Source organism: Juglans microcarpa x Juglans regia, chromosome 7S (assembly GCF_004785595.1).
Source record: "Juglans microcarpa x Juglans regia isolate MS1-56 chromosome 7S, Jm3101_v1.0, whole genome shotgun sequence".
NCBI lineage: Eukaryota > Viridiplantae > Streptophyta > Magnoliopsida > Fagales > Juglandaceae > Juglans > Juglans microcarpa x Juglans regia.
The window spans coordinates 21,272,941-21,293,880 of record NC_054607.1 but is presented as its reverse complement, the minus strand read 5'-3'; the positions used below and the strand labels follow the sequence as shown (position 1 = coordinate 21,293,880).

The 20,940-nt window shown below is 36.9% G+C and overlaps 1 protein-coding gene and 1 pseudogene across 1 annotated transcript in view; both read right to left on the bottom strand.

The window, feature by feature from the left end:
- Positions 1-309: 309 nt before the first annotated feature.
- LOC121241150 lies at positions 310-3,187 on the bottom strand (annotated as a pseudogene).
- A 1,926-nt stretch (positions 3,188-5,113) lies between these two features.
- Positions 5,114-20,940, bottom strand: part of LOC121241277 (callose synthase 3-like) — a 30,740-nt gene continuing 14,913 nt past the window's right edge. The window contains 23 exon segments of the mRNA XM_041138980.1: positions 5,114-5,605; positions 5,865-5,930; positions 5,932-6,051; positions 7,030-7,080; positions 7,165-7,962; positions 8,057-8,286; positions 8,373-8,485; positions 10,259-10,342; positions 10,444-10,562; positions 10,651-10,770; positions 11,368-11,521; positions 11,595-11,784; positions 11,910-11,978; positions 12,086-12,211; positions 12,299-12,408; positions 16,793-16,944; positions 17,022-17,154; positions 17,241-17,338; positions 17,431-17,554; positions 17,707-17,867; positions 17,942-18,026; positions 18,179-18,264; positions 18,362-18,499. Of these exon segments, the coding sequence (XP_040994914.1) occupies positions 5,357-5,605; positions 5,865-5,930; positions 5,932-6,051; positions 7,030-7,080; positions 7,165-7,962; positions 8,057-8,286; positions 8,373-8,485; positions 10,259-10,342; positions 10,444-10,562; positions 10,651-10,770; positions 11,368-11,521; positions 11,595-11,784; positions 11,910-11,978; positions 12,086-12,211; positions 12,299-12,408; positions 16,793-16,944; positions 17,022-17,154; positions 17,241-17,338; positions 17,431-17,554; positions 17,707-17,867; positions 17,942-18,026; positions 18,179-18,264; positions 18,362-18,499 (3,576 nt within the window). The 3' untranslated portion in view covers positions 5,114-5,356.

Below are 20,940 nucleotides of genomic sequence, written 5' to 3'. Positions count from 1 at the left end.
AACCTTTGAAGGCACATTCTCCATATACACTTTCTAAGGAAATAAGAGCAAAGAGCACATTCAAACAGGATTCAACCTCAAAAACCATCCAAAGGACGAGATCTGACCTATAACATCTCACCTCCCTTCTCCCCCACCTTGAAAGCAACAATCGTGGCCACACTACTACTGTACAATAAAAACAAACAATTAAAGTGCTCAATAGTAATTGTTCAATTCATATATTTTCTTTTAACTCATTTAGTTAAGTGTTGAGTTATCAGCATTATCCTTTGATTATCCTATACGCCATGACCAGCAACACAAGAATTGCATAAACTTTCCTCAAATAATGAAGTAGTGGGGAGGCCTTTGGACTCTAATGTCTGCCAGAAAATTCAAGTAAACTCATTATGAGCATAAAAATGAAGGCGTTGAATCGAAAGAATTTCTAACCCTCTGCAGCTGATCCATCAAAATTTAATCTGATCTAGTTCCTTAATCTCTCCATTGGAAACTACGAGGCCAACGTTAGAAATGAAAAATTTTATTGAAGACTGCAAAAAGCATAACCATTTACACAGGACGTTTACCAACTAGCAGATCCCCCGCACACGCACAAGCACACAAGCAACTGCACACACCAGCAAATTTCACCAAGACGTCAGGTATTAGATACTACTTCAAAAACCACTTCCATACGAAACAAAACTCATTCTAAAGTTCCTACACAGCTTTTCAGCGGAACAACAAAAAGATCTTCCCTTTTAACAGATAGCAAAAAGAAATTTATTGGCAAATATGCAAAAGAAATCAAACGAAAGAATCAACAATGCATTGAACCAGAAACAATATACTTCAAGAAGAAGAAAAAAAAACTCCCGTGGGGAGAAAACAGAAGCACAAGTGCATAATAAGTCATCAGATTTAGCATACAAATTCACAGTTTCTTTTCAAAATTAGCCTTGCACCCAAGGAAAAGGGAAAAGAACTCAGAAAATAGAACCTAATAAGCCTACAGATGTTATTACGCGGAATGATGGCAGCATGTAGAGAACAATGCCAGTTCTCTGCGTCTCTCCTCATCAGACTCAACTACAAACAAAGAAAACTAATAGCCTACATTCTATTCCATCTCCTATATCCATATGTTGCACAAATCAACGACAGTAATTTAGATGTTCTCGAGATCTATCTGTTCAGAGAAGCTACTTACATTAACGCGGGACAAACTAGTCACCGTCGCCAATGCTCTTCTCTGAGAACACATTCCTCAGTTCCTCATTCGTGAACTCGTTCTCCCCCACAACAATCTTATCCATTGCCTTGTCAACTCCGGTCCCATCGTTGACCGAAGTTAATTCTACATCAGACACAAATTTATTTGCAACCTTTTCAACTTTGACCTCCTCCTTCGCAATGGCGGCTTCATTTGGTAATAACTCGTTCCTTCGTTCTTCATTCTTGGCGTCATTCTCAACTGCAATGACTTCATTCCTTACAGACTCAGTCCTCATATCCGCATCCTTTACCACATTTTCCTTCACAAATTGTTCACCTTTAGGCTCATTTTTATCGGTAATCACTTCTTTCGGTAGAAGCTCATTCCTTTCTTCAAACTCTTCCATACAAACACCGCTTACACCCTCATTACCCGATGCCACATCATTCTCATTATCAGTAGTTCTTTCCTTCCCTCCCTTTCCAGGCACATACTCCATGTCTGCATTATTCTCGAAACCCATCAAAGCTGGGGCATCCAACCCGCCCTCGCTTTCGTTTTCAGACCCATTCTCCACCACCTCCTCATTCACATCCCCATCACTTGGTTCTGTCTCTCTAGGAATTGCAACCTCCTCCTCAAGTCCCCCAGCTCTCTCTCCATTAAGAAAAGCCTCTCCTTCAACGTCAAATTCTCCTCCTCCAACTGCGCTATATGTGAATCCTGATCATCAACCCTATTCTCCAAAACATTATGGTACTCCAACCCACTGTAATTTGGATATATCATCTCGAAGCGGCTCAAGTCATGGTCCAACCTCCTCTCCACTTCCACGCGCTCCTCCACATCACTCTCACTCGACCCACCATTCTCGTCTTCTTCCTCTTCCTCGTGTTCATTCCCACCCGGTGACCGAAGTCGAATCAACCCTTTCATTGACCCATACCCATCAACACCCCACTCCTCCTTTGCCATATCCCCCAACACTTCCCTCGAGGGGGAGAATATTGGCGTAGGGAGCACCGCCGGCGTCACAGGACACGGGGACACCAGATCAGCAATCCCACCAGTCTTCTTTGCCCTGATTATAAACGACGTCGTGTTCCTAGGCGCATAAGGCGCAAATCTATTGTTGTACTTCTTCTTCTGGTGGAATTTCCGGGCTTTAAATCTATTCTGGGACTGCAATTCGTAAAGAGCCGGGGGTTTGTACCCTCCCCCACTACCACTCGGACCGGTTATTGCCGGGTTTGGCATCGGCATGGGGATTGACATTGATTTCTCCATCCTTCTCGGATTCTTGTGCTTATCAGACACCTTCTTGCCCTTCCAATTGCTTCGACCAGGCTTTAAAGCCGCCGTGTAATTGGGCTTCAAAGAAGAAGAGCTATGAAACTTATTGCTAGGATGATCCATCGAAGCGTGTTGGGGCCACACTTTGTTGTATCCCCGGTTCAACATGGGTAGAGGCTGCGACTGCTGCTTAGACTGGTTCATCTTCATAATCTGAGACTGCTGAGCTTGGGACTGAGCCATCATCTGAATCTGGGGAGGCGGGGGCTGGCTGATCATCTGGTTCAACATCTGCGGAGGCTGCTGATTCATCATCTGTGACTGATCGTTCATCGTTTTTCCACTAATTGAATGGAACCAAACCCTAAAGACTGACTCTTCACAGCCTCCAATCACAATCGCGGGTTAGAACGATAATTTTATTGTTCGTTAAATTGAATCCGAAATCGAAAAGTTAGCGACAAATAAACAGACAAGAATACAATCAAACGAAAGAGGATAGATCGAACCCTAGAAACCTAATCCATTTCAGGTTCCGATCTTAAGAGACCTTTGAGCGCGTTTCTCTTTAAATTCGGTGATAAAAAAAACACTTTTCTTATAAAAATTTCTCTCTCTCTCTCTCTCTCTCTAGAAGTGAAAGGAAATTCTTGAGGTTTCTTCCAAAGGTACCGTTTCAGGGGTGACCAAATCGCCACCTAAAGGATGGTTTTATAGATAGAAGTAGAATGGGATGGACGGTTGGATTTAAGGACTTAGTACTTGAACGGCTGAGACTGAAGATTCTTATCGGCTATATGTAATTGAGTTCGATGGTAAATATGATTTTATTTTTGGAATAGTTTGGAAAGTAAGGATTGTTCTAATTGGGTTACTCGGTATTCTCATTATCTTATTATTATTATTATTTATTATTTTTATCTATTTTTTACTAATATTTATTATTATTTAATATTTTTATTATTATTATTTACAAAATATTTCAGAATACCTTACTATCAAAACGCAGTAGGAAAGTTACAGTTTCCCTTCATGTGGCGTTTAATTTTCGTATCTGCTCTTGATTATTCAAAATTATAATTTTCTCCTCACTCCACGAATTCGTTTTTTTTTTTTTTGGCTAAAGCCGCTTAAAACATTTTTTATTCAATATTGGATTATATTCTCCCATCCCATCATTTTTCTTAAAACTTTTCTTTTTCTAATCTACATTATTATTTGTTTTAAAAAACAACCAAATAACATAAATTCCTTAAACTTAATTTAAGCTACAAAATCTAGATAACCATGATTCATTTAACCAACTGTTTCTATATATATATATATATATTCATTTATTCAAGCCACCGACACTATTCATGAAATAATAAAATTCGAGAAAATACTATTCATGAACAATGCATCGTCCCGTGATCAAATTCGACTCAAGTCTATAGAAGTTTTGGAAGAAATAATTGTTACAAGACAAGAAACTTTTGGTACTGTCAAATCAAAAAAATAATAATTTGATAGAAGAATAAGAAAATTCATAATTGTAAGAATCCTCTTAACATTCTCAGCTCTATAAATAAATATATATAGTGCAAACTGACAATAATTGAAATAAAAAACCCAAAGGCTTAACTAAAATGTTGTCTTTTTTACGCTTGCATGTTCAACTTGAAAGAAGATTGAAACCATTCAAGAAATTTTAGACCTTGTTTTTTATTTTGAAGGAAAACACTCTTTTTTTTCTTTAAAGAGGAGAGATGGGGTTTCTATGAGCGGAGAAGGAAACATGACCAAATTGGAACCTCCCAAAGGAGGTGGTTGAACGGGGGTAAGAGATGGAGCATACGAAAGCTAGAGCAAGGAATTGGGGGGGATTAGGAAGTGGGCGAGAGAGAGATCCATGGGAAAATTATCTTTTAGTTGATGGAAAAATGATATTTTTGATAGTTGTATCAAACACTAATCAAGAAAAAGGGACGAAACCTATTCTTTGGGATCATCATGAAAGGGAGTGAGAACAGAACTTGAAGGTTAACAAGAGGTACTTCAAAATTTCTAGCTTGGAGAAATAAATGCAAACTGCACAATGTCAAGTAATAAGCATCATCTAAATCCATCATCCTCTTTCATTCTTTCTTATAAATCGTTTGTTGCAGTCTTTGCGAGAACTTCTAAACTAGTCTCGGCTACCTAATTGATCTCCCAAGTAGCACATAGACCAAGTGTTAGTTTGTATTCAGAGAGGAGATACTTTCTAAAAAAAATTGAATAAAATATTATTAAAATATTTTTTTAATATTATTATTTTAAAATTTGAAAAAATAAAATTATTATTAATGCTATATACAGCCATGAAATTCACAAGCGTCGTACAATCACTTTAAAAAAAAATTTAATTTTTTTCCATATAGATCCGTATTTATTCAATTTTTTTAAAATGATTATACAGCACTTGCACACTCACGACTACAACTATTATTTCTATGATATTAATAGGTAAGATTCCATCAAAAAGAAGGAAAACTACATTTCTTTTTTCACCTTATCTCCAATGTTTTCCTTTTTCCCTCTCTTGACATTTCGTCAGTATTTCGAGGCTACAGTATGCTGGAAAAATAAAATCAGTAATAACGAAGAATTCGTAGGAAAATATCATTTCAAATAAGAAATCAATCAGTCCAATGTGTTTGGATGACATGGTGGAGAGCTGCAGTGCTCGAGTCATATGGAATACACAAAATTGCACTAATGCACTCCTATTACTACCATAATTACAACAGCTTAAAATAGATACGAACAATGAATTCTTTTGCCAACCATATCAGGGTGCTCCGGAAATAAGCATAAACAATATTTTGTCTGTTCGCAAGATTAATCCTTGTTGCGTGCTGCACGATCCTTCCGTTGGCCACCAAGAATGCGAGAAATCTGTAGACCTCGGCTGAATGCCTGGTTGAAGAGCATACGAGTCTGGAATTCTGAAACAAAAGGAAACCATGCAAGGAATGCAACTGGAGTGAAGAGAAGCAAGCCAATAATAATCTCATAACCACGAGCAAGCGTCCGAACTGAACCCCAAAACCCAGCTTTCTGAACAGCCGGCTTGCAGGCTTGCGCAATCTGGTGCAATTGAGAAGAAAAAACAAGCATGTGAAATTTAATTAAGCACACAACTTGCATATTCTGGATGTGAAACCAAACAAGATTTTTTTTTTTTTTCTTTTGGGGGGGGGGGGGGGGGGGGGTGTTCAAATAGATACTAGGTTTAAAAGATGGGGTTCAAGAACCAACAAATCTATTTGGAGACTCCTGCAATACACGTGGTTACTTCAGCACAATATAATAGCAAAATGGAAGTATAAAGAACAGAAAAGAGTACCAGAAGCAGCCCCCAACCAGTTGGCATAAAGGCAAGGATGCAAACAATGATGTCTTGCAGTGTCATATGCGGCGAGGGCAATCAAAGTGACCAGAATGGAGACAAAAGTCAAGAATATCATTCCTTTGATTAACCGGAACACCAGTTGGAATTTTGCACTGAACCTTCGACGCCCAACAGAGACAGTCTATAACAAAGAAAAAAACTTTAAAAAATAAATGCTCATAAAGAGATGCAAATGAAACCTTACACTGCAATACAATAAACAGGTAAGAGGAATCAAAAAGATGCAACATCTAAGAAGCAAGTAGCAGAATATTGTGCTGGAACGTGCAAATTAAAAACAGAATAAAAACAAAGAATGCCCTATAAGCTGCACCGAGCATCAACCCCCAAACATTTTTCATCACAAAATCAGCCAGATAGTGTGAAAGAAAAATGCTTACCAACCCTTAACTCATAAAAATATGTTTACTTGCTCAATTCTATAACCAAGAACAAGTTCAATTCAATATTCAGATATTTGGGGAATGCACTCCTGAATTGCAGTTAAAAAAGAATCGTAATGCTAGGCTCCAATCTATTGCCTGTATAATTGTCACTTAAGCCACGTCACCATTCCTTTAATTCCTACTAAGCCACGTCACCATTCCTTTAATCAATTGTCACTTAACATGTATAAAGTGCATTTTTATTTTTTTTAATCACAAGCATTTTATTATTTTATTAACATCTCATCTTTTGTCAATATTGGCTTTTTCCTCCCACGCATCCCAAGGTTTGTCATGGAGAGGTAGCAAATGTAGAGATATGCTTTGAGAGAAGTGGGCAATATCTCTGGACTAAATTTATATGAGTAGTAAATTTATGATTTTTCTTCTTTCAGCGAGAACATAAATAAGTTGGAAACTTCGGGTAAATTATTAAACTGCAATAATCATTAGAAAAACTAAAAACTAAATGGGATAGTGTAATTACTAGAGCTATTTTTGTTGCTTCAATGCTCTGGCATATAATAATCACGTTCAACAGAATTAACTGAATAATTTTGCATATATTTTCATTAAATTTAATAATTCCTTGCACTGTGCGGGAGGAAGCAATATTTTATGCTGTGCATTATGGAACATGTGATAGGAAAATAATCGCAAAAGTTTGCATTTACCTTCATCACAAACAAGATTAGTAAGATCACCAGCCAAGATACTCCATATACCTGCGACCAGGCAAAAAGATTACATGATTTTGCTATTAATATCTTCCAAGAAACAAAACAAAACACAAGAAACAAGATCCTTACCAGAAAACTCTTAGTGTGTTTCGTAATGTTTAAATGATATACAAGCCCATACTGATAGATAAAGAATCTTAAAGACAACAATATCTCGGCTATGATACCACGCGTTCCAGAATGACGAAGATGCTCTTGTTCCTCTTCCCACCATGATTCCCAACTTTTTTCGGGTGGAACACCTATGCCTCCTCGGTTACTAATCCACTTATTCCAATCGGTCCAGTCATCTACAATCTTTTGCCACTCAAAACCAGAAGGGTTGAACAGAAAGGGAGCAAAAAGCCAGGTGCCCACCATAAACCACATGGATATAGTGATCAAGACATATGCAACAGCACTTCTATAAGTCTGACCAAATATTTGGTAAACGAGAAGTAAGACCATGAGCTCAAGACCCTTGACAAAATGACTACGGGAGTACAGTCTATAATTGTCAGCAAACTTGGCATGGAACACCACAAAACCTCGACCAGTAGCCCTATATTTTGCACCCCCATGAAGTAATGTCCTCCCATAGTAGTGGGTCTTTGTTCCGAGAGAGAATGTGAAAAATACAGGGGCCAGTTGCAGTTGCATCAATATGAATTCACTCAATGCAGTTCGAAAACCCCTTTCCAAACCAATCTCCATCAACATAGGCAACGCCATCAAAAATCCAATTTGAACAAAAGACTGAGAAGCAAGAGCCACTTGAAGAGGTTTATTGTCTCGAATTGCTCGTTCAGTAATCATCTCTTCTTCAAGCCCACTAAGGACAAGATAAAGGCGACCATAAAGGAACGCATATACAATGAGCACAGTGATCTGCCAGAAGAAAATTAGATAATGGTCAAAGTCTTCAGCTAAATACATAATATTCCAAAACCTGGAAATATTAGCTAGTTTAATTTGTACGTACAAGAGTACTGAAGTAGAAACCAACTGTGGTAAAATAAGCTGATAACATCCGGAAAAAGTCAAAACGGTGTCCAAGCCTGTATATATCGCGACTCACTGTCTGCTCTCCATTGCCATTAGCTATCTTTGCTTCAAACATAGAAATCTGGTTGAGGCCCACGTCCCTACCCTTCCCAACTTGTATGTACTCATGATGGGTAACGTTGCCTTCACGAAGGGTAGAATTGAAGCCTGTGTTTGCAGTTATAATAAAAGTTACTGGATAAAGCCAGAATGTTGCACAAACAAAAAAAAAAAGAGTATAAAAGCTTATATACCAGCAAAGATATCTTCACTCAAATTAATAACTTTAGATGCTTTGCTGACACCCCCTCTTGTAAGGTGAAATAGTCTATCAAACACATCAGGATGACCATAGTGGAATCGAACCCTAGATGCACAAAACAAGTAAAGAGAATTGGTTTATAATCACTCTTAGAAACGAGATAATGTGAAGAAACAACTGAAGACATGCATTTATGATATATTATGAAATGTAAGACTATGAACAGAAACAAGTGCAACGCATTTATAAAAGAGTTTAGCTATTCATCATCCTCACACACCTTTTTTTTTTTTTTTATTCTTCCTAAATTAATTGAGTTTTTCTACTCATCATCCATACACCACACATTTGGTAAGAGAAAAAAAATAAAAAAATTATGTGGCGTGTGGTGTGAGGATGATGAGTAGAATTTTTCTTTATAAAAAGTTCCCTTCCAGATATACAGATGGACAAAGAAAGAAAGTGATTGCATATTTTCCGAGTCCCATGCACTAATACTGCCATTGTCATAGTTCTTTTATAAGTAATCAAATAATTTATTAACAGTAAAGTATAAACGTAACCCAGGGACACAGGCGAATACAAGGGAAGACGCCAAGAGGTAGAAATAGATACAAGGAAATCATGAAAGCCTAGTCATTCCACAGACCTGCAGACTTGCAATATTTAGTTAAAAAATGGTGCCCCAAAGTCATTTTTTTTATAACGGGGGAACCACCCCAAGGCAGAACCCTTAGACTCACCCATGGAACCTAAACGCCCGGAGAGAACAGCCACCGCCATGGCCCCAATGTCATTTTATTTCTGAGCATTTGTTATATTATACATTACAAATGTCCTAAATCATATTCTGCAAGACAATGACTAACACTTACAATTAGAGATTAAATTTTCAATGTAGTTTTGACATTAGTGTCTTGTTTGCAAGGGTCTACTAGTTTCAAGAGAGGTGGAAAAGTAAGTTTCTGGCAGAGAAAGGGGATGTTTGGACACAGATAATGTATGAAATTCACAAAATTTCTCATAATTTCCTTCCCAGACATTTCTCAAACACAAAACACTTTTCAATTTCAAATCTTCAACTTTTTCACCTAATTATTACCTAATCATCATCCAAACACAAAAGTAATACAACTTTTACAAACTTCAAAACAAAACACAAAAATCAATACAACTTTTTCATACTGCAAAACAAAAAAATTATATTCAAACAATTTTTTAACTTTATAATATTTTTATTCAATTTTTTCTCTCCTTTCTCAAAACCCAATAAAACATCTTTAACTCAATCCATTTCATTATTATTCACAGAATTCTGAGATACTCGAAGGTGGAATCTTGAGTAGCAATAAATTAACCACAAATCCGAAGCACTTCCACCATGAATTACTTTCTTTGACTAAGCACTTCCGTTTTTTGGAGAAGGCATTTAATACTTCAAAAAAAATCATCCCAGATTTTTCCATCCCCTATGTGACACACTTAAGTGGTTTCATTTGTCAAGCAGTTACATGAAAATTACTTAAAATGTGCCATATAGCTGGTATGACACTAGTGCATCATCTATGAAGCCGTAATGTCAACCACTTTCCTGCAGTGATGATTTTCTAGCTGCTGTTAAAAGTGCATGCGAACAATAGTCCATAAGTTAATAGAATTTTCATCATTTTATTTGAACTGAAAATAGAATATCAAAAAATTTACAGGATTTACAAATAAAGCAATTCCTCTCTCTCAATCATTTAAAATAAGTTCCCAGTTCAAATAAGATATTACACTCTAAACTTTCATCAATCAATTAAAATAAGTTTTCACCCTTCCTACTTATCATAAAAAAAATTCACCCTTTTGAAGGGATTCAGAACAATGACAACTTACTTCAGAGGGTTGGCTAACAGTCTCTGTCCAATTGTCACAAAACTGGTTTCCTGATTTGACATAAACCAAGCAAGAGAAGAAACACTGCACAATAGTGGAATAGAATAGTTAGCCAGACATTAATATCATATAATTGGTTCCAAAGACAAACAGCATAGATCCAATAACAACATTTAGTTGCTTACCTTCCAGTAAATATATGCTCCCTAAGCCCCAGAATCGTAGGGTACCTCACACCATCATGCTTTTTAAGGAATTCTTGAAGCAAATTCCTCATTTTCAATGCTTCTTCCATGTAGTTATCCTATAGCAATAGACATTTGGTTATGAATATGGTAACAGAAATTGCCCAATAGAGATAAGCATGATTTCTAAGATTCAACTATCAACACCTGGTTCATATCTATCGTTTGCAAGCCTTCACCCCGAGTAAATATAATGGCATGATTCTGATTTTCTGGCTTTCCCTCACCCAAGATAGCCGGTCCCGGAAGTCTTATTCTATAAATTTCCTGTTTTGACATTAAGACAATTAAAAATATATTAGGAGGTCGTAGACTGTGTACATAAAATTTTTTTTATATAAATGTGTAAATATAAATACAAATAAATAAATTAGAAAATTTTTACCACATTCATAAAATATAGTTATATCCACAAAAGTCTCGCAACTACTGAAGATTTTATCTTCAGTGCTAAGAAAATCATTCACTTCTACACTGCTATTACTACCCACTGCTAGTTCTCATACCTCGAGCTCCATCTATTTAATCATGCAATGGGAAGGGAACGAGAGAGACAGAGAGAGAGAGAGAGAAGGGGGGAGAGGTGCTCGCCTGAACCTGATATGTTAAGACATGCATAGGACTTGACTGCATTTCAGTAAGGTCAGAGAGATATGGGATGCAAAATATCTCTTTTAATGATGCCGGTCTAGTTTCATTGGTAATGTCATCTCATTTAAGTAATCAACTAGGTCCAGTATTCACAAGTGTTTTGTCACACTTGAGCACAACATTTTATGAATATGGCGATTTAAATGGCAAGGATTACAAGATGACTATTCAAAATTTGAGTAATTTCAGTTCACCGACTGAATGAGCCTCTACCTGGTCCAAATTCTGTACAGGATCTGAGTTATCAGACTTTGGCAAAGCAGCCTTCACTAGACAAGAAAAATAAACCTTCTCATTGATTTTGTTGGATTTTTCACTGCTGGGTTTCTCTACCTCATCAATGTATGCCACACGAAGTGATGGGTATCTGCCAAACAGAAACATATTCAATACCAGAGAGCAATGAAAACAAGTTCACAGTACTAAGTTCGGCTAAATACGTTGTCATGAGCCTCAGGATGTCCTGTGCACGAGGATCACCAGATCGTTTGTTAATCCCATATTGCTGACATGACACCACATACGTGAACTTCATATCAGCCACAGCTTGACATTGCGCCCACAGCGACCTTTCCCCCTTTGAGTGGTCCTCAACATTTGATTCTATGGCTTTATAGCCTTCCATTAAATCTGAATAATCACAATAATGATATCAATAAAAGAGAAAAATCCTTAGAACAGAGATCATTTAAAAAAAGATGATGTTTTTTTTTCAAGAATAAACCTATCAAAATATTTTCTCAAGTAAAAGGTACCTTCATCTTTGGCCATATCAAGGAAAGCCTGAAGCTCCAAAGCTTTCCGGTAGTACATCATACCTCTTACTGGCATTAGTAAAGTATCCAGTTTGAGAGGACAACACATAAACTCCCAGTATAATTCATGTCAAAACAAAACATGTACGCAAGAGAGAGAGAGAGAGAGAGAGTACCAGTTCTAGTCAAAGATTGGCCCCTATAAGATGCCCAGAGGCGAAGTTCTTCCTCTAACTCATCAGATTCTTTAAGTTCTTCTTCACTAGAGCATTTCACTCGTTCAAGAAAGTTATTCCATTCATCTATATATTCATAATTGCCTGTGTTATGGACCCCAGACCAAATGCTAGAGATGGAAATAGCGCAATAGAAATAGCAACAAAAAGAACCTGGAAAAATTTTTTGCAAGTAAAAAAGGATCGAAACACCATCTTCATTTGGCACTTCCAGATCACGCAAGGAGAAGAGAACCTCCTCGTTGTAGTATGGAGTTAAAACGCTACAGGTAAAGTTATCACATTAGAAACATATATTGGATAAAATTAACCACTTCCTGTATATACAATGCACCTAATGAATAAATGATCTTAGAAAACAGTATCATTATTATGCATTTCCATGTTCGGTTCCCACAAAAATCTTATAAAGCTAAAAAACTACAGAATCTTCTGTTTCTAACTTGTGAAGTCAGTACATAACCATCATGCCTACCACCTAAAATGCAATGTGGTCACTTCTGTTGTACCCATTTCCTGGGAAACAATATGCTAGTAACAAAAAGGAGCAAACCAAGTACACAAGGTAAAAACAAGAGAGCAGAATCCTGGGAAAAAGAGGAAAATAAAACGACATAAAATAATTAAAAAAATCTAAATCCAGGATGCCTAAGAGTGTGGGGAATCTTTTGGTCTGTTCGAGAGGGATTCAAGGAAATCGTCAAATAACAGCTGTTTGGAAGATGATTCCCGTCTTATGTGGTGTATTTGGAATGAGAGGAATGGTCGCTGTTTCAACAATAGAGCACGCTCGGTGGATGGGATTAGGGCTTTCTTTTTTCATACTTTGTTGCTTTGGGCTTCGATTATTGTAATGGATGGGTTTAGTTCCAATGACTTTTGTGCTGTTTTTCAGCTTTAATTTGTAATTAGGTGTTTTCTCTAGTATACTTCTTGTGTACTTGAGCGTTGCCTAATTAAGTGGTTTTAATAAATTTCTTACTTAACAAAAAAAAAAAAAAAATCCAGGATTATTTTGAGCCAACATCCGGACAGATTTTTTTCACTCATCCACCGTCTTCTTGCAATCTTCAAAGTTCCATGCATTGCATTTGCAGGCACACCACATTAGACAAAACATTCGCCAAACTTCCATGCTGCTCTGACCAACATTCTGACTTCTCCAACAAGCCACCAACTTTATAACACTTTGAGGCATCGGGCAAGAAACACCAAAATGATGGAAGATCGAGACTGATATTAATCTAGCAACTTCGCATCACAGCAACAAATGATCAATTGTCACTCCACTCTTCTAGCATGTGTTATCAAAAGTTGGATATGGGTTAGATGTGCTGTGGGCTAGAAAAACATACAGGGAATTGGAGGGTTAGAGCAGGAGATTAACTTGCCAAGCCAAAGTTGGCCCATATCACCCAAGTATGCCAAATATGGTTACATCTAAGTAATGAAAGGGAACCGGTGGGTAATGTGTTTTGAAAACATTTCTGAATGCCCATACTAATTGACATAAACCCCTCAATTCGCTTAAATGGTGGAAAATATGGACGTCACACCTTGAGCAGAGGGAGATCAGAATGGGAAATAGTTTTACTTTTGGGGCAGAAATCAAAATTTGGGAAACCATGCAGGCAAATGTGCTTGTTACTCTTCCCCTCAAACTGTTATGCCATAAGAAATCGAGACGAAGGCCATTTCGACGTTCACAGTAGATGGTGAGGGCACATAATAGAATCCAACTCTTACTGCATTGATTTTTTATACAATAAAACTCCAGGTATTGTGAACCTGTAATTTTTAGCTACAATGTTCCTTCCTTACCAGAGTCTTCATTTTAAGTTTTACAAAAACTAAAATTTTCATAAATTGTGAAGGGTGTCATGCAATTGGTTTAATGATAAGTTGGTGGTCATTTAAAACCAGCCAAGCGTATTGAGAAGCACAACAAGGGCTTGTTTTGAAGCTACAACCATAAGCTACAACCATTTACCCAACATGGCTTGGTTGAACTTCATCAAGTTATGAATCCCCAATTCACCCCCAGAAATTGGAGTACAAACAATTGACCAATTTACCAAATGAAATTTGAACTCTTCCCCCAATCCACTCCACAAGAAGTCTCATTGTAGCTTCTCAATACGGTTGGCAACCTTTGCATGACACAAAAGGGGGGCCCTATGGAAGTCCGTTATAGATTCACAGTTTGGGGAGGCTTGGGGAGGATGGTGCTCGAATTAGGTACGTGGCCCATATGGGTTGGGTTTGTGGAAATACATTAGAAGACATTGTGAGATCTTCCGAAGACATGAACATATTGTGGTGGGCAACGACTCTCGTGTCAGATTTTGGTATGACAAATGATGTGGTGAACGAAGCATCCAATACACCTTCCCTACCATTTTTGAGCTCGCACGAGCAATGGATGCAGTGATAGCTGATCTCTTGGTCTTTTCTAGTGGCTCCCCTCAATGTAATGTAGAATTCATTAGGGCAGCCCAAGATTGAGAGTTGGAGGCTATCACAGAGTTCTATGCAACACTGCATTCCGTAAGCATGACCAAGGGTACCATAGACAAGATGAATTGGAGCCCCTCTAGGAAAGGTAAATTCACTGTCAAATCATTCCAGGGTTGTTAGACCTTGAAATTTAAGGAAATGTCGAGTAATGGTGTTGGACTGGTGTTACATGTGTAAGAATGGTGGATATCATTTGCTTTTACATTGCAAGGTGGCCAAGATCATGCGTGATGATTTTTTGCAGGAATTGGATTATCATGGGTCATGCCTCTTAGACTAGTGGGTCTCCTAGCAAGCTAGAGAGGTAAACGAGGTAATTTACAAGTGGCAGCAATCTGGAGAATGATTCCTATATGCATGTGTTGGTGTATTTGGCGGGAGAGAAATGATAGAAGCTTCAAATATAGCGAGAGAACAATGGAGGAGCTTAAAGTTTCCTTTTATAAATCATTGTTCTTATGGGCGGGGGCCATTGTTTGTAATGGGCTAAATATCCATGATTTTCTACTTTCAGTACTTTGGTTTTGCCTACTTTTATGAATAAATCTTCTTGATTACCTAAAAAAAAAAAAAGCCACACAAGTCTCAATAGAGGTTGCTCGTGGTCTATTACTAATGCGGGATAGTGTGATGGAATAAATGGATGATTTCGTGAGACAATTCATTGTAGCATGTATTTATATAAGTTGATGATAATTTTCAAAGGGCTTTCCCGGGTACTACTGGGACAAATTGGTGGAATGTACCATGTTATATTAAGGGTGAGTTTTATGTCATCGTTTTTTGAGTGAGGTCAAGGAAACATGGAAACATGTCTATCCCCTACTACACCGTGATGTTGCTAAAGCAATGTAGGCCTTGGCTTTCCATCTATTTTGAGTACATTGGATGATGCCTCAAAGAGTAATAGGGCTGTTTGCTTGCTGGAAAAACCAGAATGTAGGTTAATGCAACATGGAGATTAACTTATCAAAAATAAAAAAGTAACTTGAAGATTTGGCGGATGATTCCATTCTGTTTAATATGGTGTATTTAGAAGGAACACAATGCCAGGAACTTTGAAGAAATTTTGGTGCAACCGAAGTACACAGAAAGTATACAAGAGAAAAAACATATAGATAGGAGAAAATGATACAAGAAAAGTTTATAGATGCAACTCAATGGAAAAGGGTATTGACAAAGAAATTCTTGAGGTCCTCCATAGTCCATTAAAGTCCATAGATCCAGCAGAGAGCAGAAACGTTAATACCCTTTCTGTTTGGATGGCAACTAAGAATCATATTGGCTTCTCCAATTTTCATATTTTATATCTTCTAATATTCTTCCTTCTTAGTAGGGCACTTTCTCTTGTATACATTATGTATGCCCAGGTTGCATCCCTTTCCACCATTAGTAAAATTATCATAAACAACGCAAGACAAAATCTGTGTGTTTGCTTAATGAAATTTTAACAATTCTTTTGAAAGATTTGCGAGACGTGTTTTTTTTTTACTGGAATTTGTGAAGGTAGATAAGAAATTTTGAATAAAAAATTTAAAACTATGTTTTGTATTGGGATTTGTGAAAGCGAATGGGTAGAGTTAAAAAGTTGAATATAATTTTTTGGGAGGTATTTTTATTTTGGATTTTGTAAAAGTTGTTTTGGTTTTTGTGATTTTGACTTCACTGAAATCTATGCAAATGATTGGATGAAAAGTTTAAATAGCAAACTTTTTTAAGATTAAAAGATGTTTGGACAGTTTCAAAATCTTTCCAAACATTGGAAAACTCACTAAACCAAACAAGGCCAATAAAGCCCCTTTGAGTAAACTAAAGCCATGATTTAAAAAAGTCCTAATGTAGATCCCAACTAAGAGTATAAAAGCATCACTTTGGCAAGAGATGCCTTTAGGTGACAGGAAAGCCAGATACCATCCCAACATTTTCTTTATAGTTCTTTTTTTCTATCAGTCTTTATGGTTCTTTATAAACCATAAAGGAAATGTGACTCAGACTAAAACTGACAAATTTGAAATTGGCAAGAATGAAGGAAAGGCTCAACCTGCTTTTGTTTGAACAATCAAGATTTGTCAGCAAGATCAATGTACTATGCAAAAGCCATTGTTAGAATTAATCAGAAAGAGAGCTTACGAGAAAGAAAGCATATTGCGAACTTTGGGTGCATAAGGCATATCCATAAACAATGAATTTGAGAAGAAGGAAATACGCCTTCTTGCTTCTAAGTTGGATGGTACGTCCATGGCAGATTCCTTTGTGGTAAGCAGTAAATAGAGCCGTTTAATCTGCAAGTAAAATTAAGAGCAGAAGTTATATGTATTAATCAAAATTTTGATTTACAACATTGATAACAACATCAAACCTTCTCCGTCCAAGCCTCCGATACTTCAACTGGAAAGTTGATAGCACCAGAAGATGCAAATAATTGATATGGATGATCAAGGGGATCCCTCCCCTCATGCCCAGCAGACCCGCCATGGATTGATTCCAACAAGCTATTCAAGAAACATTGAAAATGCTTAAATTTCGATACTTAAATCATAGAAGTATTTGAAGGGGCAAAAATATCAAGATACAGCACCTGGAATGGTCCTCCATCATTATGTCTCTTGTCACAACTTCCAGCATGTCCTGGAAAAGAAACACAACTTGATTGCTGTCCTCCTTCTTATTATCTAACTGCAAAAGTCAGAGTGACTTGGTCAAATCTTGTCATCAAACGCTACCCAATTAACTGAAAAAGTATTAATCAAGACTCTGTTAAACATTACCAAACATTTCATAAGCTTAACGAAGTAGTCATAAAGGCTTGGAAGAGCACTCATCTTGAATTCGCGTACTAGGTCATGCTTCTCTATATGTTGATCAACTTCACCAAATATATAGTCGATGACCCTTAAAATGTACATCAAGAGATATGCAAAAAATCATTATGATAGAGAACTGTATGTGATGTTAGTTTCTTGAACAACAGTAATAGGGATTACAAAGGAGACTGAAATCCTTCTTGTTCATCAGTATTTCTTCTTTTATTGCACAGAACTTACTGTTTCTCACGTTTCCCTTGAACCAACGACTTAATAATGTTCTTAAATGATGCATAGCATTCACGAACAGCGCAAGACATGTAATTGTCATTGTCAATTCTCTTCTGTAGCTCACGATCTTTGCCATTGCTGTCCTTGGCCATATCTAATGCAATGGGAATCTAGAAGCAGATACAAGATAAATATTTGAACAAAAAGATACTGAAATTTCCTGCAGAAAGGTCATAAAACAAACCTTGCTAGCGAGTAAAAATGGAGGCCACTGGATGAGGCCTAGATCACGGTTTGCCCGATAAGGAACAAGCAACAGATCCATTTCCCTGAAAATTATAATAATTTAAGCTTGATAGTACAGTAAAATAAAGGACACATAACGAACATCCAGATCAAAGAAAATGCTGTTGGAGAAACCAATAGCTTTTGAGAACTTAGAGAAATAATATATCTTTTAATGCAAAACACTCCAGATTACCGATAATCAATGAGATCTTCCTCCCTAAAACTAGTGATTATCTTGTTCCACAACTGTGCAAATCTTGCTGCCTTGTTAGGTTGGATCTGTTGTGGGAGAAAGAAATATAAAACTCAAGATAATGGAAATACTTTCAAGTTACCCGAGTTCAGAAATTGAAAGATGAAAATACAATGAGTTAACCTCCTCGGTGAAGTTTCGAGACAAAGTGGCCCTCAGTCCTTTCTTTTTTGGCTCTCTTTTTTCCTCTGGAATCAAACAGGCATTAAAAGCACCAGGCAAGGATTGAAATCGAGACCGAAGCATTCCAAGAGTTCGAATCTGGAACCAATTAAAGTAGTCGTTAACAATGCAAGAGGACACTCAGAGCTGGGAAAATGAGATATCTCACTGATAAAAAAATAAATAAATAATTAAAAAAATAAAAAGTTTTCATATTCAAGGAAAGAAATGATAATGATTATTTAACTGGGTAACAATGTAAAAATCCAACTAGAAATTTCATGTTAATATCAGAAATGCATGTGCAAAATATTGAAGGGATAGAAGCTTCATGTTAATAAAAGCAACATCTGACATTCAACAAACATGTAATCAACAGCAAGCACTCGTAGGTATGTCGGTGACAGTTATAATCAAAGTGATAGCATGCAAAAGGTTCACTCCAGGTTAAAGAAACTAGCAAGAATTCAGATAAACAAAAGTTTCTGCCTGTTAGCAGTTGAGCATATCATAACATATTTGGACACTGACAGGTCACTTTACAAGCATATGCAACTCACATCTTCGCATTAATGCAAAACTACAAGATTAAGCAAAAATCCTAGAGCCTCGACTAAAAATGAAACTTGGAAGTTATGTAGCATCTTCAACTTTAAGGCCTCATTTGGTTTGGGATTCATCTTATCTCATCTCATATAATCATTACAACTTTCTCAAATTCTCACACACAATATAATAAACAGATCTCACTTTGTATACTTCCTATGTACTTGGGCATTGCCTAGTTTCATTATTTTCAATAAAGATTCTTACTTATCAAAAAAAATATAATAAATAATTCAACTTTTTCAAATCTCAAAATAAAAATTATATTAAAAAATTATATTTTAATAATATTTTATTCAACTTTCAAATTTTATCTCATCTCATCTGTGTAACCTAAGGCTTTAAAACTCCTCCATTTCTAGAAGGAACTAATTTGTAGCACTTGCACGGACAGAATTCTTCTTTACAACTCCCACATACTCAAAGTAGCAATCACATAACAAGCTTAATGTTTGCTCAGAACGAATATTAATAACAAAAACAATAATAGTAACAATAATTTAATTAGGGGAAAAAAGCAATACAAAAAAGATGTAGCATACGGGTTCTAAGTTAGGGGTTTAAGGATTTTTTTTTTTTTTTTTTTTTGCTAGTTTATAATTAGTATTATTATTTTCAGTATTATTATTACTAAAGATCAGTTTAGAGATAGTGATTTATTTGAGTGAGATTCTTCCACCCTCTACATGGCCATACCTATTGGTTTTGGTTTCCTAGTTTGCAAAACCTTCCTAATTGGTACCCAACAGTTTTTCACACATCAAAGAAACCCTTATATTATATACATACATACACACACACACACACACTCTTTTTCCACACAATTTTTCTCTCCATCAAACCAGCAGCACCCTAGCAGCCAAACCCATACTCACAGCAAGCCCCCCATTGAAAACAAAAGCCCCGTAGCCTTCCTCACAGCAAACCGAGGCTCTCTCCTCACCGGAAACCATCACAAAAGACGCCGTTGGTAAGCTTGCCTTCCCCCACGACGTCGGTAAGCTTTCCGTTTCAGCCAGCTCCATAGCCTTCCTCACAACAAACCAAGGCTCTCTCCTCGACGGAAACCATCACAAAAGAAGCCATCGGTAAGCTTTCCTTCCCCCACAACGTGTGTCGACCCCATAGACCCCTTCTCTCTGCATCTTTAATAACTGAAACCATCGTTAATAACCAAAACCACCTTTGTATATTCCGTTTCAGCCACCATCGACCACCACATGGGTTGAAGGCACTCGGACAACCCCAGAAACTGCCGCTCGGTCGCCTCCCGTCAAACTTGCACCTTCCCGGAAAGCCCAAGCAGGAATCTTCCCCCTCTTTTTCTTCCCGTCATGGTTCTCAGGGCTCGTTTGGATAGAGAGATGAAATGAGATGGTTTTAGATAAATTAAATAAAATATTGTTAGAATATTATTTTTTAATATTATTATTGTTTTGGTATTTAAAAAAGTTTAATTGTTTATTATAGTGTGAAAATTTGAAAAATTTGTAATGATGAAATGAGATGAAATTGTTTCTATATCCAAACGAGCCCTCAGTCTAACAGACCACAAAAATTTATTCTCTCTCAGATTTTCTCCGTCACAAGCAGAAGAGGCCGCCTTGACTTTCGATTTCAGTCCGGCCGCTCCATCGCATTCAGCCTTCTCTCTTGGTAACGTACTACGAAGTGAGGTTTAGGAAGCAACGCTAAGAGGTAAGTAGCATGATCATAACTTTATGTGTGCTGTAAATATTCTGTTTTGCATGAAAAATGTGACGTTTACCTATGCTACGCTACGAGCCAATTCAAGGTTAGCCCATTTTCACGAACCTCAATGAATTACGATGATATGCTTGTGAATGAGACTGTATGCTATGCTGATATGGATTGTTGTTAGAATGGATGATGTCATGAAATGTTCAGATTATGTTATGCCCTGTCTATGCTAT